The following is a 27933-nucleotide window of genomic DNA, read 5'->3' as shown; positions in this document are numbered from 1 at the left end:
CTCCCCTCCTGGTTACTTTGCTCCCTCAATCCCTTCCCCAACCCATCACTATTATTCTGCCTTCCTATTCTCCTGCTACTGTTGAAAGCTTGAATCCCCCTTGGATAATCCCACATTTATCCTCTGTGCCTCTTTTGGTATTTGGTATTCTCTGAACGCTCCATCAAGGCACCCATCACTGCCTCCTTATAAGCAGCAACCAAAAGTGCTGCATCCTCCTTTCTCGCTGACCTCCCCTGCAGCACGCTCATGGGGGGGCAGGGTAGAGGGTCTAACCTTGAGCATATCTGCCGCATGGCTGGTTTAGCCATCCATCACCAGATCTGGCTGTACCACATCGAGAATAGCAGGCCTCACTCTCCTCTGCCAAAACTGCCCACTACCCCAGGATCAACCGGGCTTCTTATCTCCACTACCATCTGCTTCGTTAAAGCCAACAAGTGCAAAAAGTTCCACGGACCTCTTTGTCACTAAGGTTGAGACCATCCATTTTGCTGCTTCTGTTGCTTCCCCCCAACTTCCACCTTCCCCAAGCCAACTAAACCAAACCTCTCCACAGGCTCCCCTGCCCTAACCTTGAACGCTTGTCTCTCTAATTTCTCTCCCATCTTTCCTCGTGCCCTTTCCAAACTCATCTTGTCCATGAGATCCACCTGCTGTTCCCTTGACCTCATTCCCACTAAAATGCTGACCACCCAGCTTCTCTTCCTGGCTCCCATGCTGGCTGACATTATAAATGGTTCCTTCTCCGTTTCAAAACTACCATCATTCCCCTCCTCAAAAACCCACCCTCAACCCCTCAGTCCTTGCAAACTTCCACCTCATCTCCAACCTCCCTTTCCTTTCCAAAGTTCTTGAACATGTTGTAACCTCCAAAATTCGTGCCCATCTTTCCTGCAACCCCACGTTTGAATCTCTCCAATCAAGTATCCATCCCTCCCACAGCACTGAAACTTCCCTAATCAAAGTTACAAATGACATCCTCTGTGACTGATTAGGGTGTATTATCCCTTCTTAACTTCACATTTTCATGTCATAATCAGATACCACTTCACAGTACTGTTACAGCTTTTATCACTCTGATCGAGTTTCTAAGCAGAGCTCACACAACAGTTCTTTCTTCACATTAAATCAGTCCCAAAAGACTGGCAGCAAATGAGCATTTCTAAAACTTAATTCAAAGATTTCCTCATCACCAAGAGTTTAACGACATAATTCAAAAATTAATTCAAAGTCTTTCTGCAGAATCTACCTACCAATATCATATAAGTTTACCACCCTTTCCTTTCATCCTTAATACCATCCTTATCAGATTAATACACCGTGTCCCTGTTGGACTGGTATCTTCTCGGTTCTTCACATCCCTTCTATGGGTATGGACATTGCAAAATATCATCAGCAATCTGCTCCTACAGATTTTCTGAAGGAAATTTACTCCAGTCCTCAGTAACTGTTTTTTAAACAGGACACACTATCCATTAGCTTAGAGAACCTGGTTTAAACTAAGGAACTGAGCTATCATGCAGATCCTGAATCTTGCACACCAGACAGGTGCAGGAAGAATCATGAGAGGGGCAGTACCAATGAAATCAGAACAAAACAAAATGGGATTTCACAGAACCAATTATTGTTATTGCTCCAATTCTTATTGCGCAGTAATATTTGACTTACCTGCATTTTTTTCTCATGATCACTCTCGTTCACTAGTCCCGTACTGCTGACACTATCGCTTCCATCAGCAGTCACCTACAGAAAAAAAACATTACATGCAATTGGATAAACTGCCAATAATAAATAATTTTTAAGCTGATATAATTTATGCCTAACATATATTTTTCACAACTAATGACATCCACCCAGCTTACCCCTTCAGTATTCACCAATACCAACATTCCTCTTGGGCTCAGGAGTTTCAATAGTGATCTCAGGAACAATACTTACAGATTACGCCAAGATAGCAAATGTATTTTTGAACATTATACTAAACTCCAACAGGAAAAATTAATAAGTAAATAACAACCTTAATGAAAGTCAGCTAAAAACTACCAGTCAGATTGAGGCATCAAGAGCTGTTATACAGTTGATATTTAAACAGACCACTTACTTTTGTGGCGTACTGCTCAAGTGCAGTGATAGTCTCAGGATCCACTGTAGTTTCTCCTGTGTGCAGTCCTGCCAGGGTGCTATCAGCTTGAACGGCAAGGATGGTGTCAGATTGTGGAACTTGTATTGTATGGTGGATATAGGCAGTAGTTCCATCTTCCAGCTGGACTGCTTGCACTGCATTTGGATCATAGCCATCTTAATCATAGAGAGAAGAATGGAAGTAGTGAATAATCATGTTTTCCTCTTATAACAGCTTTACTCTAAACTCTGTTTAATAATTTACCTTTTGGTGTATGATGAATAAATGCAGTTGATCCATCCTCGAGTTGGACTGCCTGTCCATCCTCAAAACGCAAACAATCTCCTGCAATAGGAAAAAGTTGTCACAAGTAATTTTTGAATAATTGCGTTTCAGTTCTTTAGGGCTATTGAAAAACAAATAAATGAGATAGTCCCGCGATGACACAGCAGCCAAAGGCACCACCTTTGCTGTTATTGAGTCATTCACATTAAGAAAGTCATCATTGTATATATCAATGCCATTGAGCTAGGGAAAAGAAAAAAAAAGTCAGCCAGTGCTCCTGATCCAAACAGCTAACCAGTAATATCTGGTGTAAAGCTTCATTTGTGGAATTCAGATAAGGACAGGATTGGTATCCACTGTGATGTCTTCCATAGTCAACGAGCTTGCCAACAGACACTATCTAGATCCAAACATACAGACTGGCCACTAAAGGGCTGTCCATGAAGTATTTACACTGAAAAACATGATTTTTTTTGACACCCATGTAATGGACCCAGAATGTGTCCTATTTCAGATCATAACAAATACTATATTTTATCTTTCTATATGAATTTTAAGTACACCTAGGATTGAAACAATTTAAAGTTAGTGCTCACAAAGGGATTAGTCTGGCTTTGTGTGTGTAGGTGGAATATGCCCAGGTTTTCTGAATGGGAGCATCTCTAGTGGGGATGGAAGATGCCACTCTGACTTCAGCACACCCGGCAGCCTCGAGGTCATTTGCATACCGGGTGAGAGCTCACCAGTTCTGCTGGGGAACTGTGCCGAACTGGGGCCGGAAATTAACCAGTGGTCCTGGGAAGCCTGTTGCAGAGGGAAAGAGGGTTCAAGGCTAGGGCGGGATAATCTTAGAGTAATGGGTGAATTTATGAAATTTAAGAAAGCCCAGGCCTCAGGATGTCCAAAACTACTTCACAGACAATGAATTATTTTTGAAGTGCAGTCACTGTTTTATTGTAAGCAAACGCAGAAGCCAAATTGCACATAGCAAGGTCCCACAAACAGCAAATGAATGAATGACTGGAGAATTGGTTTTGTTAGGGCTGATTGAAGGAGGAATGTTGGTCATGATACCAGGAGAAATCCCCCCTCCCCAGCTGCCTCCCACCTACGCTTCTGGGATCTTTTACATCAACCTGAGCTAGCTGACGTGGCTTTGGTTTAATTTCTCACCCAAAAGACAGCATCTCTGACAATGCAGCACTCCCTCAGTACTGCACAAATGTCAGCCTAGAAAGTGTGCTCAAGTCCTTAATGGGGTTTGAACCCACAACCTTCTGACTCAGAAGCAAGAATGCTATCAATTGAGCCAAGTTGACGCTACAATATTTTGATAGAGCCAGGGTGTCTGGTAGCAGAATTTTGACTCCTGTTCAAAACCAATGACTGTTTATCTTTCTTTCCTCATTTTAGGTTCCTCCTCGACTGTTGCATAATTTCCTGACCCAGACAGCAACAGCTAGCAAGTGACTGTCTACAAAATCCTCCGCTATTAGCTATTGTAACCCAAGCTACAAGATGATAAATGAGCCATCAGTCCTGCTCTCCCTGACTCACTGCATGGTATTAGTATCACATTTCATGTTTTGCCATGCCTAGTTTAGGGGAATTATAGCCTATACCATTACGTTCAAAATATTGAGACAGTTGCATTTTTGGTTTTGACTATTTGAATAAATGTTCACAGCTAACAATCAGATTCATATGCAGCTGTTGGCAACTTAAGTTGATATATAGCAAGATTGGGATCATTTACCCAACTTCTAGTACACACAACTAGATAGTCACTCACCTGATTTTGGTACTGAAACATGTTGGACATATGCTGTAGAACCATCCTCTAGCTGAATCACTTGACCATCAACTAACTTCCCATCTGAAATACATCAAGTATATATCATCATATAGGGATATACAGGCTCTTTCAAAGGCTTCGTAGGCAAATCTACCTGTGGTTGTGTTGCTGAGATATATAGATCAGAAATGTCTCAAGTACTATCCCTGGTCAGGTCTGAGTTATCTGGTTTCATTCAGAGTAGCAATGGGGTGCTAAAATTGGCCTCAGTGTCCCTAGTCTAGAGTGACCAAAAGAAAATCAGTTAGGCTTCCTGTTCCTGATCAGTGATCCCTGCTGGAAAGTGGACATAGGGAGAGAAGATGCCAGGTGTGTTGTAATGCCCATTACTGTCAAATAGCCTGCTGATGTATAGGTTCACCCAATTGGGTGAGGTACTGAAGGGCAGCTGGTGCTTGTGGAATTGTACCTCAGCACGTCAACAGAGGAAGACAGAACAGGGGGCAAAACTGAGGGGAAAGGGGATATACTCAATTTAGCTTTTATATGACTGGTACACATTTAGTTCCTTAGATGTCAAAAGTGATGTGTTTAACATCATGCTAAAATAAAGTTAGAACTGTCAGCAAAATTATGTCCAAAGGCCAAATTACACAAAATACACATTGATTAAATAGCAGAATTGTTGTATAATGAGAAAATCACCATGAAAGTCTACACCTTTAGGGTTGTGTTGAATATATGCTGTGGTTCCATCTGCAAGAGTAACAGCTTGTAAACTCACACCGTCCATATTTTCCAGTCGCTCACCATCTAAATAAAAAAATTAATTACTGTTCAGTATAGGTACATTGTAAAGCAATTTTGCATAGAAATACAACATTCTTCTCCATACACACACACATTAAATAGGGTCAGAGAAAAGGCCATTAGAGAAAATTAGCAACAACATTCACAAAAACCTTGATTTATGGTACATCACTATACTGTTTGTGATTCTGTATCCCTCCATATTTGTTTTAAAAAATATATTTTTCTTTCCACATTAGGTTGCCCCTGGCTACATAGCATTCCTCCAATGACCAGATCCAAAGCTTCTGTCAATGCCATTTTTGACAAGGAGTCCAGGGATCAGAGAATAGCCTAGAATAACTTGTTTGCCAATTTCCATTCTCTGCACAAGGGGAAACTCAATGTATTCCCTGGAATACTTGAATGAATTTGCCACATGGCAGTCTACAGGCATAAATCTGTGGCCTACCACAGTATAGTGCATTGAACCAACAAAGCTGCACCACTGTGCCATCCCATTAAATGTCAAAAAGAAAATTCATTTTTAGTTTGCTTTTGTGGGATATTTTTCTCCCCTTGTGTGTAAGAACACCTGTATTGGTCAACTATTATATTGTATTATACAAAATCTCAATAAACAGGGTTTAAAAGAAAACACTGCGACAGCACTTGCATCATTTACATGAACACTGACCAAAATACTTGCAGAATAGTACTGGCAGAGCTTGCAACCATGTCATTGCATGTACACACTTTGGGAAATTAGTGTATGTTTTGAACAACTTTGAACAGCAAATAATTTACATCATAAGTGAGAGCAAAATTATTTTTTAAAAATAAGCTATTTGTGACCCCTTGTTTTTCTCTTTCCTCCCAAAAAACAAAACTAAGTCAAATATAGAATTATCAACAGATAATGGTGTTTTCTCTTTCCTCCTTTCACCAGTTTACACAGTGATGTTAACAGTATTGTGCAGACAACTGGAAACAGATTTAAGATAAACAGTGACATACATTACACTTAAAAGAATTCTGCAATAACAATGAAAACAATAAGACTGACATACACACACACAGTTTGTTTTAAACTACACACAATAAAAAGTGAAAATAAGTGAATTTATAAAAGGTGAAAATAAGTGAGTAATATGTTAACTGCATCATTCAGTAATTTCTGTTTACATAGTAAGCTATTGTGTTGTCAGATTGATTACTTAAATAAACGTCAAACAGTGTGTCAAAGTTGCCTCTTATTCTTCTTCCAAATAACTGGTATGAACTTCAACCTGAAAAATGTTCAGAAAATAGCACAAAATAAAAACTGTAACACAACAAAAAGCAAAACTTGTAGTGATTTACCTGTTACTGCTACAGTTTCCGTTAGGCACAGTGTGACGTGCTGACCATCGCCCCCTCCCTGGAACTCTGCCATACTTTGGGCTTCTCTGTTTATCTGTGCCAATAGCATAGCTAATAAAATGAAAATATGAATTAGAATTTCATGGGCATCACCTAATTGCAGCAGAAACACAAAACCTCATCACAAATATTCAACTAAATATAAATTGTAGATTTCTGTGAAAATTATAGTGAGACTATGATACAATCAATGGTGGGAATAAAATGGGACTTTAAAAAGCTACAATGATACAATAATGTGAAATCTGCAGTTTATCAGGTTCAATGAAAAGGTTAAAAAAATCTGCTGGTTATATAACAAGACTGATCATGCAGCAGTTTTAACCAGATGCCTCACACTAAATATCACTGTGTTCAGCTTTCTCTCTGAAACATATTAAAAGTAATAATCGAGTAGTAGAACAAAAATTATCACCTGCAATTCCCCACATGGAGAGGTTCACTAAATTCAGCCAAGCCATCAGGGGAAGTACCAAGCAGGTGAGAGGTGGATAGGGAAGAAAAGAAATGGATGGATGAAAAGTCATACCAGGCACCCTTGCATGTCTCTTTGCAGCCAGCTCAACAGCAACTTTGACAGGTTAAGTGCCGGCCCTCCAGTCAGGGAATGGCATGTGCTGGGGTGGGGGGTTACTTAAAGACATAAGTAGGGAAGAAAATGACTATATACTGTACACAGAGCAACTTGATCTCCTTCAAATCAACTAAATATATTTTGCAATTCTCACAAGTAGCAAGGTGCTTTAATAATGTTCTGTTCTTTAGTTGAAATTATTTTTTCAAATATAATATTTCCATAGAGATGCTGTATACTTCAGTCATATGATTATTGGTACTCTAACAGAATATCAAAATGTTTTCTAAATAATTCTTACCCTTACATCATCATTCAAACCTCATGTTCTGCGAAAAGCACAAACAGTACCAAAATAAACTACTGTGGCACTCAACCGCAGTTCTACAAACTTTCTTACCTCTGACATTTCCCTTTCAAAAAGCCTGATTATTACATTGCGGCATTGATAAAGACCAGTGATTCTTCTCTGCTGCTTGGAACCAGTGGTAATTCAACTCACCAACATGGGGTTATTTTTCAGCCCTGGTGCGCAAAGGAATAAAGCAAAGCAACACCTTCATATCCAGTTTTTCATGCTCTGCTTGATTTCTTCCAATCATTTGCAGCCTGCTGTGCATCTTTTCCCCATACCACTTCCAAATTCCTTTATTAACAACTCTTTTCAGCATTTAAATCATTTTTTTTAAATAAAAAAAATTCCTTAGTTGTAGATTTTGGTGAAAGAGGAGTTAGTTCACCCAAGTAAAAGAAAAACACTATTGGATCCTTTACATAGGTCAGTCAGCAGCAGCTGCACAGAATTAGAACATGGACTGGGGCCCAATTCTAAAATTTATCTTTAGCATCCTTAAGCAGGCATGTCTCATTCAACTTGATACAGCATTCATTTGCTCTGCATATTTTAATCTATTATCAGCATATTATCGTGTGCACCTTGCACAGCTCTGGCATATTTACAAGGATGGATCACTTTATTAGAACTAAAGCCCCACGAGTCTGACTCTGCACAATTATACAGCAATTCCTTAGACACCCGAGGTGCATGCACACAATGCGCCTTGTACAGTAGAAGGATCTAGTTTTTACCACTTCTGTAGTGATGTGGCAAAAATTATGTTCATAAATGTATGGATTGAAAGCAATTATATAGCACTTTCATAGATGCTACAACAGACATGGCAAAGATTTATATTATGTATATCATCATGTAGTAATGTTTTTAGCAATTGCTACCTGTATATGATTCTGATAAAATCAGCACAGAAAGAGGTAATTTGGTCCACCGAATACATAAATTCTTTTAGAAGAGAATTAGATAGTTTCTTGAAAAACAGTAATATTAGTAAAGGGTATGGGGAGCAAGGAAAGTGGGAGTAGGCTAGATGGCTCAAGTGGAGAAAAACACCATCACACTCGATGGAACAAACGACCTGTTTCTGTGCTGATTCTATCATTCTGTATCTTTTTACACTAGAAAAGTGTAGACTTCAGGGTGATTTAATTGAAGTATTTAAAACGATGAAGGGACTGGACTATGTCTTATGTACAGACTATTTGAACTAGATAGGTTAGAGAAAACCAGGGGTCATGCATATAAACCATGTAAGCATCGAACTAGATTAGATGTCAGGAGGTTTTTCTTTATGCAGACGACTTTTGACACTTGGAATAAGTTCCCAGCTCATGTGGTAAGTGCAGATTCACTGCAACAGTTCAAAAAGGAGCTGGACAGGTTCCTTGCCATGACTAATATCACTGCATACAAAAGGTAGGAGGTATGTAAGCTCATGGTCACTGTAATTGCCTGAACTTGTTTTAATCGCTTTAGGCGGTCGGAGAGAAATTTCCCTGATTTTTTTTCCCCCCTGAATTGGCCTCGGGTTTTATAATCTGTTTCTTCCAGGAGATTACATGGCTGTTAGTGGGAGGGAACATTGCGGGTCATGATTTATAGTTGCGTAGTGACTGTTTGGGACAGGGTCAATGGACCAGCAGGTCTTTTCCTGTCCATCTTTTCATATGTTTGTCTATACAAATGGCAATGGCTAAAAACATTAATACATGAAGATATAGATAATTTAAACGCTTGCCATATCTGTTGAGTATCGTTAGCACCAATTAAAGTGTTATGATTGCTTTGATTCCATACATTTATGAACATAAATTAATTTCTGTTACATCAGAGTGGAAGTGATAAAAATTAGTTTCTTTTGACGCAACACTAGATTCAATTGTTACACTAAACATCTAAGAAGTGGATTCCTTCAATAGTTCAGTGACTAAATGCATTGTGCGGTGTGGTTCTGAGCCATCTAAAGCAGGAAGATCCCACATTCACTCCTTGGTCTGTAGAGTTAGCTGACTTCAGCCAGGCAGTACTAGAAGCAGTACAATTAGCCACATCCCTGAGCCAGGGAGGGGAAAAGGCCTGCTTCTGATCACTAGCAGAAAGTACATAGTAGGTAAGGTTCCAGCTTGGTTGTGGTGCACCCACAAAGATTTTAAAAAATCACCACCATCAACTTGCATTTGCTTAGTACCCATCTCAGTGAATTATGGGAGGAAAAAGGAGGACCAGAACAGCAGATGGGAAGAAATTTAGGAAATGGTAGGACAAAAAGCATGATTGACAAAATGGGTTTTTAAGAGGCTTTTGAAAGGAGGAGGTAGCATGGTGGTGTGGTTTTGAGAAGTTCTAAAAAGCAAGAACACAGGCCTAGGTTTCTGACAAAGCCAGAAAACCTGAAGCAAGCAACAATCCTCGCCATAGCATCTCCATCACCTCCTTGTGCAATGACAATTCTTTCATTCAGAAATTAGACAGAAAATGCAAAAATGACTCAGCAGTGTGGTGCTGAGCAATAAAGTCCATAAAATTTTGAGGTTCAATTCTTGGACTGTGCTCAGCTAGCTCATCTCTGCGTTTGTGGTGTGGTACAACCCATGAACAGTCCTAGGTTCAATCCATGGTCTGTGCTGAGTTTGCAGATCTCTGCTGGCTGGCAGTGCAGCATGATGTTTGGCCTTAGATTCCCTGGGCAAGGAAAGAGGGGTAAATAAATTAGCCAGGAATCCCATTCCTGTTTGCAGCCCAGTGATCCCTGCCTAAAAGTTTACATTAAAACTACCTGAATTTAGATTAACACTACAAATCAGAACATCAATACAAAGCATGATAGAGAAAATGCAATGTCAAGCCCCAACTCTTGAGTTTCCAACCTGCTGCTCTAAGTGGAAACTAAACAAGTGGGGTAAAAAGCAGATGGGAGTCACTAGATTACTGTCACATGATTTGTGACTGCTGGTTGAAATATGTGCTAGCAGTTGTCTAAAAACATGGCACCCGCAATCCACCATCTTCCTTAGGCCTTTAAGGGGAAAAGAGCAGAAGTGGGTGAAAGTCTTTAATAAAGAGTACATAACATCAACAAAAGATTTTCAAAACTGCATGAGTTTGTGGTCTGAGTGCATGATACTAGATCAGATAACTTGTACGAAGATAAAGCAGAGCTCTCTTCAATTTTACTTACTCTACGTACTATAGTACAAATCAATATCGCATAGGAACATAGGCGACGAGTGACTCACCTCCTGACTCCCCAAAGCCTTTCCACCATCTACAAGGCACAAGTCAGGAGTGTGATGGAATACTCTCCACTTGCCTGGATGAGTGCAGCTCCAACAACACTCAAGAAGCTCGACACCATCCAGGACAAAGCAGCCCCCTTGATTGGCACCCCTTCCACCACCCTAAACATTCACTCCCTTCATCACCGGCGCACTGTGGCTGCAGTGTGTACCATCCACAGGATGCACTGCAGCAACTCGCCAAGGCTTCTTCGACAGCACCTCCCAAACCCGCGACCTCTACCACCTAGAAGGCCAAGAGCAGCAGGCACATGGGAACAACACCACCTGCACGTCACACACCATCCCGACTTGGAAATATATCGCCGTTCCTTCGTGTTGCCGGGTCAAAATCCTGGAACTCCCTTCCTAACAGCACTGTGGGAGAACCTTCACCACACGGATTGCAGCAGTTCAAGAAAGCGGCTCACCACCACCTTTTCAAGGGCAATTAGGGAATAGGCAATAAATGCTGGCCTTGCCAGCGACGCCCTCATCCCATGAATGAATAAAAAAAAAATTGCTATTTGAAAAAAAACCAAGGTCCATTTTGTTCACCTTCCAGGTAGTCGCATGATGCAACAATAAAGGAGTTGTTAACTAATCATGGCAATCAATCTCTATCAATTAGTCTACAACAGATCCAGACACGAGGCGAGGAAAACCCCCATTGATGGAAAGCTATGGGAACCATGGGTCCTTTTACCTCCCAAGCATGCGATACTTACTATATGCCATGTGTCAAATTACTCATATGCTGTACCCCAAAATATTATTTTCTGAAAAAAATCTATCTAATTTGCATTTGAAGGAATCAATAATATCTCCTTCCACTGTCTTCTTCGGAGACATATTCCATAGATTTACCACTCGCTCACTGAAATAATATTTCCGCAGATTAGTTTTGAAATTACCGCCCTTCAAACATAGGCCGTGTCCTCTGGTTGTATTGTTCCGGACAAGGTGAAACAGCTTATCGTGGTCTACATTATCTAGTCCTTTTAGAATCTTAAAAAGAGCAATCATATCACCTCTCAACTTTCTCTTTTCTGGTGAGAACATGCCCAATTTACACAATCGTTCCTCATAATCCAATTCCTCCATTAGTCTGGTTGCTCCCTCTGTATCCTTTCAATAGCTGCACTATCCTTTTTGTACTGTGGCAACCATAACTGTACACAATATTCTAAGTTTGATCACACTAATGATTCATAAAGCGGCAAGATTGCCTATTTCAGCTCAATATTGACCTTTTAATACATTCCAATATCACTGCTAAGTTTGTTCTCAACTTCTCAGAACTACAGTCAAGAAACTGCAAAATTGTTGTAATTACATTTAACTCATACTACCCTCTCCAAAAGTATACTAAATAGAGTAAGACTGAGATGGGAGCAAATTTATACCATGCAAAATTCACAATATGTATAATGATACAACTTTTTAGGTTTTTCTTACAGACGGACTTGGCATCAGCTAGAGTGCTATTAATTTACAGACAATTCAGCAAAACCTCAGCAGAAAGGTTTGTTTCTTCAAAACACAATGTATGCTGAAAATTTACTCCTCAATGGTGAACCTATTGCCACTTTTAATTGTGGGTTTATACCAATATCAGAATCAAGCCAGAAAAGGATCATCATCCTTACCTGTGTGCATTATTCGCTTTAACTTTTAAAAATGCTTGACATGGCATTTAGCATACAAATTAAATACTGTGCCTCTTACTTCAGCAGGATAAGTGTTAATGTTACATCCCAAAGAACACCATCAAATCTAATGTAGTTGAGACTGCTCCGACTGTGACCTGAGAAGACAATAATCCAGCTGGTCTTTTAAAAGCTCTTCTATTTGTGTATATGGCTGCACCTGAGTCACAAATTGTAATTGGTTCCTGTTCCAGGAACACCTGCGTTTTTCTCGACTGTTTTTATTCAGCTTGGAGCATTTTTAAATTAAATTACATAGAAAATGTAATTATTACTTTTATACCCTACAGACATTCTTATTAATTTCACACCCCACAGTATTCCAAAAACAATTTAAAAAATGTACTTCAGTTTCTAACAGGAACCACAAGTGCATTGAATAAATATCCACCATAACAGCAACAGTTTGCAAAAATTATTCTTCATATACAAGTTCCCGATTTCAGACACGGTATGACGGTCAAGAGTGGGCCAGATACTTCCCCACATAAGTGCCAGGTAATGGCCATCTCAAACAAGAGAAAACCCAGCCATCTCCCCATGATCTTCAATAGTACCACCATTGCCAAGTCCCCCAACATCAATATCTTGGGGGTCATCTTTGACCAGAAGCTTAACTGGACCAGCCACATTAATACCATGGCCACAAGAAAGAAAGACTTGTATTTATCGAGCGCCTTTCACGACCTTAGCACATCCCAAAGCACTTTACAACCAATGAAGTACTTTTTGAAGTGTAGCCACTGTGCAATGTAGGAAATGCAGCAGCTAATTTGCACACAGCAAAGTCCCACAAATAGCAATGAGATAATGACCAGATTATCTATTTTAGTGATGTTGGTTGAGGGATAAATATTGACCAGGACACTGGGAATAACTCCCCTGCTCTTCTTGAGAAATAGTGTTATGGGATCTTTTACGTCCACCTGAGATGGCCTTGGTTTATCGTCTCATCCGAAAGACGGCACCTCCGACAGTGCAGCACTCCCTCAGTACTGCAATGAAGTACGTGCTCAAGTCTCTGAAGTGGGATTTGAACTCACAACCCACTGACTCAGAGGTGAGAGTGCTACCAACTGAGCCACAACTGATACAAAAGCAGGGCAGATGATAGATAGTCTACGGTGAGTGGGCAACTTCCTGACCCCACAAGCTTCCCCACCATCTACAAGTCAGGAGTGTAATAGAGTGCTCACCATTTACCTGGAAGGGTGCAGCTACAACAACACTTAAGAAGCCCGATACCATCCAGGGCAGAGCAGTTTCCTTGATCAGCGCCTGTGTTACTGAACTCAGTATCCACTCCCTGTATAAGTGCTGCACTGTGGCTGCATTATGTACTATCTATATGATGCACTGCAGCAAGTCACCAATGTTACTTTTACAGCACCTTCCTCCCCTGTGACCTTTACCTCGGAGGAGGTCAAAAACAGCAATATCATGGGAACGCTGTCACCTCCAAGTCTCATGCCATCCTGACTAGATGCATAATGCCACTTCTTCCATACTTAACGCAATTATGGGAGTGTCATCATCACAAAGACAGCAGCGGTTCAAGGAGAAAGCCCACCATCACCTTCTCAGGGCAATGAAGAATTGGTAATAATGCGGCCTTGCCAACACCCACATCCTAAGAACAAATTTTAAAAAGGGGAAGGAAGATGAATAGAAGTATTAATGTTTAAAGCACAAATGGAGGCCATCCAAACCTTCATGTCTGCCAAGTCTTTGCTATAGTTATCCAATCATAGAATAGAATCAGAAAGTCACGGCACAGAAGGAGGCCATTCGGCCCATCGTGTCCGTGCCGGCCGAAAAAGAGCTATCCAGCTTAATCCCACTTTAGAGCACTTGGTCCATAGCCCTATCAATCACATGGCCAATTTTTGTATCATCTGCAAACTTCTTAATCATGCCCTAACTAATAACTACTAACTAATACTAACTCCACTGCCCTATTCTCTCCCCTTAACCATGTATCTTCTTCGACTTCACGTTTACCACTGTGCTTAGTGCAATGATCTCTGCATCAACTACTCCCTGTGACGAAGCATTCCATGCTCTAAGAACTTTGTGTCAAGAATTTTCTGCGAGCCTCTCTCCTCATTATCACAGTGATAGTTAAATTGATCATTTCAACAGACTTTCCCTGTTCACTACCAAAGCCCTTCATTAAATCTCAGTATTCTCTGCTCCAGTGGAAATAATCCCAGTATCTCCCTCAAAAACTGTAATTTCCCATCCCTGGTATCATCCTGGTGAACCTCCGCTGTATGCACTCCATAGCTTTGATTTCCTGTCTATACTGGCGCACCCAAAGCTGCACATAGTACTCTAACTGTGGCTTAAACAATGTTTTTTGATAAATTCCTGATTACTTCTTTACTCTTCTACTCTATGGCCCTTTTTATAAAATCCAAATTTCTACTGGCCTTTTAATGATTTTTAGCAACTTGCATTTGTACTTTCAGGGAATTACGTATCTGAACCCTAAGATTTCTGTTCATCCACCACGTTCAGTATCGTTCCATTCAGTGTATACTCCCATGGGTGGCCATCAGTATATATATGGAAGCTGACCCTATGCCTACGGATGATGTCACCAAAGGGTAGGATGTAGATGAGGAAGACAATCAAGGGTGGATTCTTGAAGTACTCCGGAGGTCGCATCATCATAGCTCATCGGCCCAAAACCACTTGCCCTGATGAGGATCATTTATGTCAAGGTCTACATCTACGTCTTCAATTGCAACCTTGGTGCATGTTGTCAGATTTGGTCACTCCCATAACTAGCTGCAATAGGAAATTAACAGGGGTCATGATGTAAACGTATCTGACTCCACCCCACTCCGGAGGTGACCTTGTGGGAAGTGGAGGAGAAACCAGTACTGGAGATGCTCTGGCAGCATTAGGACAGATAGGAGCGAAACCAACCATGGACAGTTCCGGAGACCTGAGGAAGTGAAAAAGCATGGCATGGTCTATTGTGTTAAATAGTGCAGAGAGCTTGAGGAGGATAAGGAGGAGGAGGAGGAGCTGATGGCTGAGGCAGCTGTGCAGATGGTCTCAATCTTACAGTCAAAGAAACCCATGCATTCCTTGCATTTGGAGTTAGAAGCGGAGGTGAAGAGAGCAGAGAATAAGATTTGAGATGGCAACTTGTGATACGGAGAAGGAGTTATGGGTTGTCCTTGCCCTCCAGGATAATTCTGAAGTAGAAGAATTTTGCTGTGGAGAGGCACGGCAGTAGTGTTTCGCGCGGTCAAGTCAGAACTGATGGTGAATGATAAGACTGATCATGTGCCAAGTATGTTCAAGTCTGCAGCCTCAGACTCTAGGATGCAACAGGCACTATAACGGGCAATGGTGGTATGGGAGACAGTGAGTGACTTGGTGGGACAATGGCATTGAAGGCAGAAGTAAGGGAGGTGCAAAGCAGGTCAACAACAGTAGTGATGTTATGATGACTGAAGTGCCTGAGGAGAAGGAGTTAAAAGTTTAAGAGTGAGTTTGTGGAGATGCTTAGGAACAGAGTTTATTCCAAGGGCAGAGGTTGGTTGTATTAGGGGTCGAATGAGGCAGAGAGATGTAGTGATTGTTTCCCATTTGCTAAATTTAGAGAATTTGGAATAAACAAAACCTATCTTTTTAGGGTATAGGACATGAGGAAGTGTTCAGACATAGCCAAATCAATAATCAAGACCCCTAAAAAATAACATAAAATGCCAAGAAGAATAACATACACAATAGAAGCTGCTATAATTTCACACATGAAGCCCACCTGCAACTGTATGGGAGGAAGACAAAACCTACTAGAAAGCTAGGGTTTGTTTATTCCACATTTTCTAAATTTAGCAAATGGGAAACAATTACTAATTATTATTAATTACTATGATTAATCTCACAATAGAAAAAAATGGAAGCAAAACCTGAATCAGTATTTCCCACTGGATGTAAAATCACCAGTAGCATATTTACTGCATTTTAATGACTTTTTTTGTCTGCTCATCAATATAAGGGATGTTACTCAAAAGCAAAATACTGCAGATGCTGGAAATCTGAAATGAAAACAGGAAATGCTGGAAATATTCAGCAAGTCAGGCAGCATCTGTGGAAGAAACAGAGTTAACATTTCAGGTCGATGACCTTGAGATCTGCATTCCAGATCATAACAACTCGCCGTGTAAAAATCTTTTTCCTCATGTCGCCTCTAGTTTTTTTGCCAATTACCTTAAATCTGTGTCCTCTGGTTACCGACCCTTCTGTCACTGGAAATAGTTTCTTATTTACTCTATCAAAACCGTTCATGATTTTGAACACCTCTAGCAAATCTCCTCTTAACCTTCTCTGCTCTAAAGAGAACAATCCCAGCTTCTCCAGTCTCTCCATACAACTGAAGTCCCACATCCCTGGTACCATTCTAGTAAATCTTCTCCGCACTATCTCCAAGGTCTTGACATCCTTCTAAAGTGTGGTGCCCAGAATTGGCCACAATACTCCAGCTGGGGCCTAACCAGTGTTTTACAAAGATTCAATATAACTTCCTTGCTTTTGCACCCTTATGGCTCTATTTATAAAGCAAAGGATCCTTTTTAACAGCCTTCTCAACTTATCCAGCCACCTTCAAAGATTTGTGTACATACTCCCCCAGGTCCCTCTGTTCCTGCACCCCCTTTAAAATTATACCATTTAGTTTATATTGCCTCTCCTCATTCTTTCTACCAAAATGAATCACTTCACACTTCTCTGCATTAAATTTCATCTGCCATGTGTCTGCCCATTTCACAAGTCTGTCTATGTCCTCCTGAGGACTGTTACTATCCTCCACATCGTTTACTACATTTATGAGTTTCGTGTCATCTGCAAACTTTGAAATTATACCCTGTATACCCAAGTCCAGGTCATTAATATAGATCAAGAACAGCAATGTTCCTAATACTGACCCCTGGAGGACATCACTGTATACTTCCCTCCAGTCTAAAAAACAACCATTCACCATTACTCCCTGCTTTCTGTCCCTTAGCCAATTTCGTATCCACGCAGTCACTGCCCCTTTAATCCCATAGGCTTCAATTTTGCTAACAAGTTTATTATGTGGTACTTTATCAAACGCCTTATGAAAGTCCACACACACAATGTCAACTGCACTACCCTCATCAACTCTCTCCGTTACTTCATATTCCCATAACATTGCTGCTCCTGTCCTTCCCAGTGATAGAGGTCACAGGAGATTGGAAGGTGCTGTCGAAGTGAGCTTGGTGAGTTGCTACAATGCATCCTCTAGATAGTACGCACTATAAGCAGACTGTGTTGGTAGCAGATATTCAGTGCTGTGGCGCCAATCCAGGACACTGCTGTCACCAATCCAAGTCAGTGGTGAATATGCCATCAAACTCAGGACTTAAGCCTTGTAGGTGGTGAAGAGGGTTTGAATGGTCAGGAGGGCTGGCCACTCATTACAAAGTACCCAACTTCTGCCCCACTCTTGTAATCAGTGTTGGGATGGCTGGTCCAGTTAAACTTCTGGTCAACGGTGAGCCCCAAGATGTTGATGGTGGTGTCATTGAAGGTCAGGAGATGGTCTCTGCTTGGCACTTACATGGCACAAATGTTACCTGGCACTTGCTAGCCCAAGCTTAAATGTTGCCTAGTTCCTGCTGCAGAGTGGCAGAGGCTGCTTCACTACCAAAGAAATTGTGAATGGAATTTAATGCTGTGGAATGGTCAGCGAAATGCGCCACTCCTGACTTTATGACAGAGAAAAGGTCATCGTTGAAGCAGTTGAAGATGGCTGGCTTGAGAATGCTGCCCTAAGCAACACCTGCAGCAATGTCCTGGGGCTGCAATTATTGCCCTCGGACAACCACGATCACCTTCCTGCATATCGGGTATGTCTCCAACCACTGGAGGGTTTTCCACTTTGATCTCAGTTTTGCTGGGGCTCCATGAAAGCATAGTCAGTCAAATGCTGCCTTTTATACATTGGGAAGAGACGGATTCGCAGGAGCTCAGAGCTGGATGACCATTGGGCCAATGCTTCGAAGTACAGGAGTATTGTGGGGCATGACCATGGACAGATCTATGATTATAAGACAAAAATTTTAAATTTGGTGTGTTGGGAGGTGGGAGTCAGTGGAGGTCAGCAAGAACAATTGTGTGGGACAGGACATGAGCAGAGCTTGGAATAAGTTTGAATTTGTATGGAGGAAAGATCAAGAGTCTATTGACAAAGGGGAGATTAAGACATTGAGTAATGAGGTAATGAAAGAATTTTTTTTAAATTATTCGTTCACGGGATGTGGGCGTCGCTGGCAAGGCCGGCATTTATTACCCATCCCTAATTGCCCTCGAGAAGGTGGTGGTGAGCCGCCTTCTTGAACCGCTGCAGTCCGTGTGGTGACGGTTCTCCCACAGTGCTGTTAGGAAGGGAGTTCCAGGATTTTGACCCAGCGACAATGAAGGAACGGCGATATATTTCCAAGTCGGGATGGTGTGTGACTTGGAGGGGAACGTGCAGGTGGTGTTGTTCCCATGCGCCTGCTGCCCTTGTCCTTCTAGGTGGTAGAGGTCGCGGGTTTGGGAGGTGCTGTCGAAGAAGCCTTGGCGAGTTGCTGCAGTGCATCCTGTGGATGGTACACACTGCAGCCACAGTGCGCCGGTGGTGAAGGGAGTGAATGTTTAGGGTGGTGGATGGGGTGCCAATCAAGCGGGCTGCTTTATCTTGGATGGTGTTGAGCTTCTTGAGTGTTGTTGGAGCTGCACTCATCCAGGCAAGTGGAGAGTATTCCATCACACTCCTGACTTGTGCCTTGTAGATGGTGGAAAGGCTTTGGGGAGTCAGGAGGTGAGTCACTCGCCGCAGAATACCCAGCCTCTGACCTGCTCTCGTAGCCACGGTATTTATATGGCTGGTCCAGTTAAGTTTCTGGTCAATGGTGTCCCCCAGGATGTTGATGGTGGGGGATTCGGCGATGGTAATGCCGTTGAATGTCAAGGGGAGGTGGTTAGACTCTCTCTTGTTGGAGATGGTCATTGCCTGGCACTTATCTGGCGCGAATGTTACTTGCCACTTATGAGCCCAAGCCTGGATGTTGTCCAGGTCTTGCTGCATGCAGGCTCGGACTGCTTCATTATCTGAGGGGATGCGAATGGAACTGAACACTGTGCAGTCCATCAGCGAACATCCCCATTTCTGACCTTATGGTGGAGGGAAGGTCATTGATGAAGCAGCTGAAGATGGTTGGGCCTAGGACACTGCCCTGAGGAACTCCTGCAGCAATGCCCTGGGGCTGAGATGATTGGCCTCCAACAACCACTACCATCTTCCTTTGTGCTAGGTATGACTCCAGCCACTGGAGAGTTTTCCCCCTGATTCCCATTGACTTCAATTTTACTAGGGCTCCTTGGTGCCACACTCGGTCAAATGCTGCCTTGATGTCAAGGGCAGTCACTCTCACCTCACCTCTGGAATTCAGCTCTTTTGTCCATGTTTGGACCAAGGCTGTAATGAGGTCTGGAGCCGAGTGGTCCTGGCGGAACCCAAACTGAGCATCGGTGAGCAGGTTATTGGTGAGTAAGTGCCGCTTGATAGCACTGTTGACGACACCTTCCATCACTTTGCTGATGATTGAGAGTAGACTGATGGGGCAGTAATTGGCCGGATTGGATTTGTCCTGCTTTTTGTGGACAGGACATACCTGGGCAATTTTCCACATTGTCGGGTGGATGCCAGTGTTGTAGCTGTACTGGAACAGCTTGGCTAGAGGCGCAGCTAGTTCTGGAGCACAAGACTTCAGCACTACAGCTGGGATGTTGTTGGGGCCCATAGCCTTTGCTGTATCCAGTGCACTCAGCCGTTTCTTGATATCACGTGGAGTGAATCGAATTGGCCGAAGACTGGCTTCCGTGATGGTGGGGATATCGGGAGGAGGCTGAGATGGATTATCCACTCGGCACTTCTGGCTGAAGATGGTTGCAAACGCTTCAGCCTTGTCTTTTGCACTCACGTGCTGGACTCCGCCATCATTGAGAATGGGGATGTTTGCAGAGCCTCCTCCTCCCGTTAGTTGTTTAATTGTCCACCACCATTCACGACTGGATGTGGCAGGACTGCAGAGCTTTGATCTGATCCGTTGGTTGTGGAATCGCTTAGCTCTGTCTATAGCATGTTGCTTCCGCTGTTTAGCATGCATGTAGTCCTGAGTTGCAGCTTCACCAGGTTGGCACCTCATTTTTAGGTACGCCTGGTGCTGCTCCTGGCATGCTCTTCTACACTCCTCATTGAACCAGGGTTGATCCCCTGGCTTGTTGGTAATGGTAGAGTGAGGTTACAGATTGTGCTGGAATTCAATTCTGCTGCTGCTGATGGCCAACAGCGCCTCATGGATGCCCAGTTTTGAGCTGCTAGATCTGTTCTGAATCTATCCCATTTAGCACGGTGGTAGTGCCACACAACACGTTGGATGGTGTCCTCAGTGCGAAGACGGGACTTCATCTCCACGAGGACTGTGCGGTGGTCACTCCTACCAACACTGTCATGGACAGATGCATTTGCGACAGGTAGATTGGTGAGGGCGAGGTCAAGTAAGTTTTTCCCTCGTGTTGGTTCGCTCACCACCTGCCGCAGGCCCAGTCTAGCAGCTATGTCCTTCAGGACTCGGCCAGCTCGGTCAGGAGTGGTGCTGCTGAGCCACTCTTGGTGATGGACATTGAAGTCCCCCACCCAGAGTACATTTTGTGCCCTTGCTACCCTCAGTGCTTCCTCCAAGTGGTGTTCAACATGGAGGAGGACTGATTCATCAGCTGAGGGAGGACGGTAGGTGGTAATCAGCAGGAGGTTTCCTTGCCCATGTTTGACCTGATGCCATGAGATTTCATGGGGTCCAGAGTCAATGTTGAGGACTCCCAGGGCCACTCCCTCCTGGCTGTATATCACTGTCCTGCCACCTCTGGTGGGTCTGTCCTGCCGGTGGGACAGGACATACCCAGGGATGGTGATGGAAGAGTCTGGGACGTTGGCTGAAAGATATGATTCTGTGAGTATGGCTATGTCAGGCTGTTGCTTGACTAGTCTGTGGGACAGCTCTCCCAATTTTGGCACAAGTCCCCAGATGTTAGTAAGGAGGACCTTGCAGGGTCGACTGGGCTTGGTGTTTTGCCGTTGTCGTGTCCGGTGCCTAGTGGTCCGATGCCGGGTGGTCAATCCGGTTTTATTCTTATTATGACTTTTCGTAGCGAGATTTTACAACTGAGTGGCTTGCTCGGCCATTTCAGAGGGCAATTAAGAATCAACCACATTGCTGTGGGTCTGGAGTCACATATAGGCCAGACCGGGTAAGGGCGGCAGGCTTCCTTCCCTAAAGGACATTAGTGAACCAGATGGGTTTTTACGACAATCCGGTAGTTTCATGGCCATCATTACTGATACTAGTATTTTAATTCCAGATTTTTTTATTTAATTAATTGAATTTAATTAATTAATTGAATTTAAATTCGCCAGCTGCCGTGGCGGGATTTGAACTCATGACTCTGGATTTTAGTCCAGGCCTCTGGATTACTAGCCCAGTAACATAACCACTATGCTACCGTACCCGGGTGTGGGTTAAATAGTCAGTTCTGATTAATTATTAATATCCAATTTATTTGTTACCCTGTTTCCCGAAACTAACGACTCACCAGCTTGAGCGCAGACAATGGTGGCTCAGTTCTGTCCCTGTGGCAAAGCTCCTGGTGTCCATGTCACACCGTTTTCGAACAGAAGACTCATTTTGTGGGAAATCATGGGTGCAGTTAATACTGCCCTTCATATCCAACCCAAAGCAATAATATTGTAACCTTAGCAAAAAGTTGAAAATCAAGCCCAGCAAGTGGCTGAGCCATACAGACCAGGAAAGTACAGCTTCAGTGAACTGTTAGGCGATCTATAGAGTTACGACAGATGGACTGGAAAAATTGGCTCAGATGCTACTTTGAATCGCCATCCATCAACTCCTATTGTAAGTGCACACAAGTGGAAGTCCAGTAAGGAGAAGGGAAAAATAAATCAGATTCAGCCAGGACACCTTTGCAGTCAAATAGCCAAAACTCACATAAAAATAATGGCCACTCAGGTGAGGTACCACCAGCTGACCATGGAACTATACTCTATTAAGGGGTCAACATGTTGAAGAGTGAAAAAAATTATGGGACCATCCTCTAAAAAAACTGAGTACTACCTGGTGCTAGGTAAACTGTAGTACTCTACAAAGATTGCCTCTCCATGAGGGAGTTCATTAACTGCTTGGTAAATATTCTGTAGATTAATGGCTGCAAAAGGCCCTACTTGATATGCTGTTAGGGTTAGAAGAGGGGTGGGAGGAGGCTTGTGTGGAGCATAAACGCCGGCACAGACCAGTTGGGCTGAATGACCTGTTTCTATGCTGTAGATTGTATGTAAGAACATAAGAAATAGGAAAAGATGTAGGTCATACAGCCCCTCGAGCCTGCTCCACCATTCAATAAGATCACGGCTGATCTTTGGCCTCAACTCCACTTTCCCGCCCGATCCTCATATTCCTCGATTCCCCTAGAGTCCAACAATCTATCGATCTAAGCCTTGGACATACTCAACGACTGAGCATCCACAGCCCTCTGGGGTAGAGAATTCTAAAGATTCACTACCCTCTGAGTGAAGAAATTTCTCCTCATCTCAGTCCTAAATTGGCGACCCCTTATCCTGAGACTATGTCGCCTAATCTTGACTCTCCAGCCAGGAAAAACAGCCTCTCAGCATCTACCCTGTCAAGCCCCCTCAGAATCTTAGATGTTTCAATGAAATCACCTCTCATTCTTCTAAACTCCAGAGATATAGGCCTATTCTACTCAATTTTGCCTCATAGGACAACCCTGTCATCCCAGGAATCAATCTAGAAATAGCTACATAATTCTTTGTAATGTAATTCTAGATGTGCATTGACTGACATTGAGCCAACAAATACAACTATAACTGGGGCTGCAACCTCTCAATTTCTTACCACTGAAAGAACACAATTTAATAACTGGGTGAGCAAGGTTCGCCAAGTGTGAGCTTATATTGTTAGATAGTTAAACCTCAAGTTATGCACTATGATCTCTGAAAAACATAAAGCATGATTCCCCCTCCCCATATTTTTCTCCAAAAGATGTGGTTATGCAGAACATGCACCCAAGTGTTTCTATATATTCCAGCTGGCATAATTTGTTTGTTGGTCTTCATTATAGAGCCAGAGCTTATTTGTGTGGACAAAGCAACGTACTCCAATACCAGGCGCTTGAAAAAAATAATTGAGTTCCGAGTCACATATTGAATAACTTGACAGTACTTTTTGAAAACGTAATGTCAGCAGTGGGGGGGGGGGGGGGGGGAAGAGAGGAAGTTATGACATCAAAGTGGTTTGTAAACATCAACTGAACACTTTGAATGTATTACAGTACACGGTTCATTCCAACAATTATTTTATATTACACCTGTTGTTATCTTATGATTTATGAAGTTATTGTAGTTTTAAAACTGTTTCATGTGGGGATCCCCTGCAATTACTGATACATAAAATCTTAGGTTCCCCATCCTGACTTTCAGGAGAAATGTCAGCTATTTTTCTTTAGTGAGCCCAAGATCTGAAATGCATAGAAACCCCACACCATATTTAGAAGTTTAAAACTAAGGTACCAAGAAATCTGCACAAGTAGTTTCTGTTTCCTGATGTACTCTCTCCATGTAGGGGCACACTCCAGTTACAAAATCCAAAGAGCTTAAGCATAGGTTGGCAGAGTCAAGGCTTACAGACCTCATGAGTGCATAGCAGTACTATACAATCTACCAAGACAGAGCATAAGAATATAAGAAATAAGGGGAGTAGGCTATATGGCCCCTGGAGCCTGCTCCACCATTTGATAAGATCATAGCTCATCTTCTACCTCAACTCCACTTTGCTGCCCAATCCCCATATCCCTTGATTCCCTTTGAGTCCTAAAATCTATCTATCTCAGCCTTGAGAAGCACTGGTCAGCTTTCTGCTGTTTGTTCAGCCAAGTCCATGGCATCCATTGGACAGTGACACCTATCCAAAAGGAAAACAGTACCATCATGCAAAAACAAATATATACACCAAAAGAAATTAGATGCTAAGTCACTAAAAAAATAGAAATCTGATGACAGACATATCTTATCACCTCATAGATCCTGTGGAATCCTTTATGGTTGGAGGTCCAAATTAAAAACCTAGGCTACAAAGTTCACCAGGTCTGTGGATCCTGCCACAATATTATGGAAGCCACATCATTAAAAAAAAATCACAACAGGCCACGAAGGTACAGCAGGCCAGGGTTATACCCAAAATGTTAACCCATTTTTTCTTCTTCAGATACTGATTGATCTGGCTGTGTACTTCCAGCATTTTCTACTTCTGTGTCAGTATAGTGGACATACAACAAATACAAAGAATCCAGGATATAGGCTCACTTTGTCCCATTTGATATTAGAAAATAGCACAAGAGCTGTCACACCTCCTCAATCCATCTTCTGGTTTGAATGTCTACAAGCCCAGTTTGGAAAATGCACTCTAAAGTATATATCATGTGAGAAAAATATCTTTGCCACCATATATTTATCTTTAATAATGATAGCACCAAGAGACAGGTATAGTCCCTGCAGCCAACATGTCATCCTCCTAAAGTTAGTTTGCAACTGGTGGGGATGCTTTGGTCTGTATATACGGTGGTGAGTGCTTTATGCATATTAGTCCTGGAATTCACTCTTTTATTTGTAAATGTAGACTGAGACATATGTTACCAACAATAAAACATTGGACAGTCTTTTGTTATGATATATCAAACCCATAATACCATAAATAGTTGACAACTGAATGAAAAATACAAAGATGGATGCAATTTAAGTGATACCAATATAAGGCCAAATCTGGTAATGGAATAAAAACTGGCAAAGCATCATCCTACATTATTTTTTAAAAGTACATCATACCTTTACAAATAAATCATGCATTCCAATGTAAAGCTACGTGTCTAGTGACCAGGACCCATTTTAATACAAACAGTTTATGGCAACACCAACCACACAGTTGCCAATTCCATTTTTTTAAGGAAAAGGGAGTTACCTCTAAGTATACAAATCCTGAAAAAAATACATAAATGAAAACAGAAATTGGTGGGAATACACCACAAATCCATCAGCATCTGAAAAGAGAGAGAAAAAAAGGGGGCTAACGTTTTGGATTCAAACCCTTCAAACTCTTTGCAGATGCTGACAGACCCCCCTGTACATCACCAGCATTTTCTGCTCATATTTCAGATTTCCAACACTTGCAGCTCTCTCTCTCTCTCCCCACCCCCCCCAAACTCTACAAGGGAGATCCCGGTTCATTTAGATCCAAAAGGGAGAGGGGTGGGGGAAAACAGACACACAAATCATATCACAGCTCAACTGTTTACTGACGATGTTGTAAAAAGGTCAGGTAGCAAAAAAAAAAAAAGCCCCTTTCTGTCAGGAAAACATAGAGACGAAGACATGCAGTCAGTATAAAAGGGTCGGTTGCCCACGGCAACATCCGCGGAAGGGGTTGTGATCTGAAGGAGCTCGGATCAGCCCTTGCGGTTGGTGGTTTACGTATGACAAATTTTTGAAAATGTACCGAGCACCAAACAAGAGGCGAGAGAGAAAGAGAGAGAGGGGAGGAGGGAGGGAGGAAGGAGGAGGAGGGGGGGGGGGGGGAAGCCGAAGCGACTTAATTATCTACCAGAAGAAACTAACTTCCAAACGGTCACAAAACTACCACCAAGTCGATGCTTCCCCTGACCGACACTTCCCCCCCACACACACACACACAAGTAAAACCTTGGCCCGATCCGAGTAAAAGAAATAGGGCATACTGGGTAAAAAAAAATTACTAACCTCTTTTTTTCCAACAATTCCTCCCTTCGACCACCATGCACCAGGAGCGGAAACACACTGCCGCTGCCCGCCGGCCCCGCACCCTGAATCGCGCATTCTCCCCACCGCCCGGCGCCGCCCCTTGCGCTGCTCCGATTGGTCAGCGGCCTCCGATTGAGACGACGAGGCCGCCCCCCCCCACTCTACCCCCGCGTGCGAGTCCCGCCTTCCCCCTGATCCGCGCCCGCCAGCCACGCTGCTATTGGCGGCAGGCCGCGCGCCGGGCGCCCCCGCTTTTCATTGGTCGGTTTAGACGTCAATCACACAAGCGCCGTTCGGATTTTACAGCCCCACCCCCCTCCTCCTTCCACTCGGTGCACACAGGAAGCGAAGACTCGGTGGTTGAGGATTATTCATGTTCCCGGGTACCCCCCGACGCCATTTTAAAGAATTTTCCCCCCCCTTGTTGGTTGAGGGGTTGGGGGGGGGGAAGAATTGAATTTTAATTCGCATTCGGATTGCGTTTAAACCGCCAGGAGAATTGCGTCGGTGGTTTTTTTTTTCGGGGGGGGGGGGGGGGGTGTAGAATGAATACGGGTAAAAGTAATGGCGGCCGACCAACCGGTTCGGCGGGCGGGATTCCGCACCGAGCGCGAGCCCCGCGGCTGTTTGTGACGTCACGTCAAGCCTGTGGCCGCGGTTGCAGGTTGTGATGACGCGTGAGCTGGCGGGGTCAGAGCGCGCACAGCGGCCCCTCAGGAGTGCACAAGGACAGTCTGTGTTGAACTAACTCTGTGCTCACTCACTAGTGAGAGCTGGAGGGAGGGGGAAAGTGGATCGAAGCTCTTCTTCCACAAAGTTCGCACACAACCAACTGTAATCGTGTCTGCTGGTCAACCCATTGAATCTCTTGAGGAAAGGACCTTCGCCCCCCCCCCCCCCACTGCCAAGCAGAATGTCAGATGACTGATATAAGCTAGTCATCTTTGAAGATGATTCTGATTTAGAGCTATGTTTGCTATCCTTTATTTACATGTTAATATTTTTATATGATTATTTCCCCTCCAAAAATGTTACCCTTTTAAAATGGTTAGAACTGAATGATATTTAAATATCTACAGATCAGAAATGTTCACAGCATTCCCTTTTAAGAGTGGTGTCAGTAATTCTTCTTGGTTTGCGCACTCTTTCCTACAAAGAAAGAAGTTACGATCTCATTTCTCCAGGCGTGTTGCTTTTGAAAATCAAACGAACCCTCAACTCAGCTGTTCTAGGTTACTTCCTGAATTACATCCTATTATGGTATTCAGGAAGGCACACTTACAACAAAGCAATTTCACATTGCTCATATTTTAATAGCAGAAATGCTGTTGTTTTAAAACTCTCCTACCACAGGCTCTTGCAATGGTCCAGTTGGTAAAGAGTATGTGTAACTGAGCCTTACAGATCAGATGATGCTTAATTAAAATCCCTGTCTCTGCTGATCTCAGCTCTGTAGGCAGTAGGGGCACTACAATTTGCATTTAAGCCCCTAGGTTAGCAAAAAAGCTGCAAGGGTTCCCACTCTTGATCACCTTCCAATGGCTCCTGCTGGAAGGTGAATGTGTACAGATTGCAAGTCATGTGTATATGGATGAAGGTGAGGACAGGATCAAGCCTAGCTGGGATGTTGAATAACCTGTTAACAATACAGCAGCTTGC

General features: G+C 42.9%; 1 protein-coding gene and 1 long non-coding RNA gene across 5 annotated transcripts in view; one reads left to right on the top strand and one right to left on the bottom strand.

Moving 5' to 3' along the window:
- Nucleotides 1–6281, top strand: part of LOC137327963 (uncharacterized) — a 60890-nt gene extending 54609 nt beyond the window's left edge. Inside the window, exon 3 of the long non-coding RNA XR_010964576.1 lies at nucleotides 3824–6281. This is a non-coding gene — a long non-coding RNA (uncharacterized lncRNA). The remainder of the gene's footprint in view (nucleotides 1–3823) is intronic.
- LOC137327960 (zinc finger protein 143-like) overlaps nucleotides 1–26325 on the bottom strand; it is a 75386-nt gene extending 49061 nt beyond the window's left edge. Inside the window, exons 1-7 of one of the 4 annotated variants that reach the window (XM_067993971.1) lie at nucleotides 26254–26325; nucleotides 6357–6467; nucleotides 4911–5018; nucleotides 4203–4286; nucleotides 2390–2470; nucleotides 2105–2301; nucleotides 1672–1746 (exon numbers count right to left, since the gene is read on the bottom strand). In XM_067993971.1, the coding sequence (XP_067850072.1) occupies nucleotides 1672–1746; nucleotides 2105–2301; nucleotides 2390–2470; nucleotides 4203–4286; nucleotides 4911–5018; nucleotides 6357–6467; nucleotides 26254–26290 (693 nt within the window). In that variant the 5' untranslated portion in view covers nucleotides 26291–26325. Of the gene's footprint in view, nucleotides 1–1671; nucleotides 1747–2104; nucleotides 2302–2389; nucleotides 2471–4202; nucleotides 4287–4910; nucleotides 5019–6356; nucleotides 6468–6831; nucleotides 6851–6945; nucleotides 7040–26253 lie in introns of those variants that run through there. The other 3 variants (XM_067993973.1, XM_067993970.1, XM_067993972.1) reach the window with 3 other exon arrangements.
- Between the last annotated feature and the right edge of the window lie 1608 nt (nucleotides 26326–27933).

This window comes from Heptranchias perlo, chromosome 12, assembly GCF_035084215.1.
Source record: "Heptranchias perlo isolate sHepPer1 chromosome 12, sHepPer1.hap1, whole genome shotgun sequence".
Lineage (NCBI taxonomy): Eukaryota > Metazoa > Chordata > Chondrichthyes > Hexanchiformes > Hexanchidae > Heptranchias > Heptranchias perlo.
This window is presented reverse-complemented; position numbering and strand designations above follow the sequence as displayed.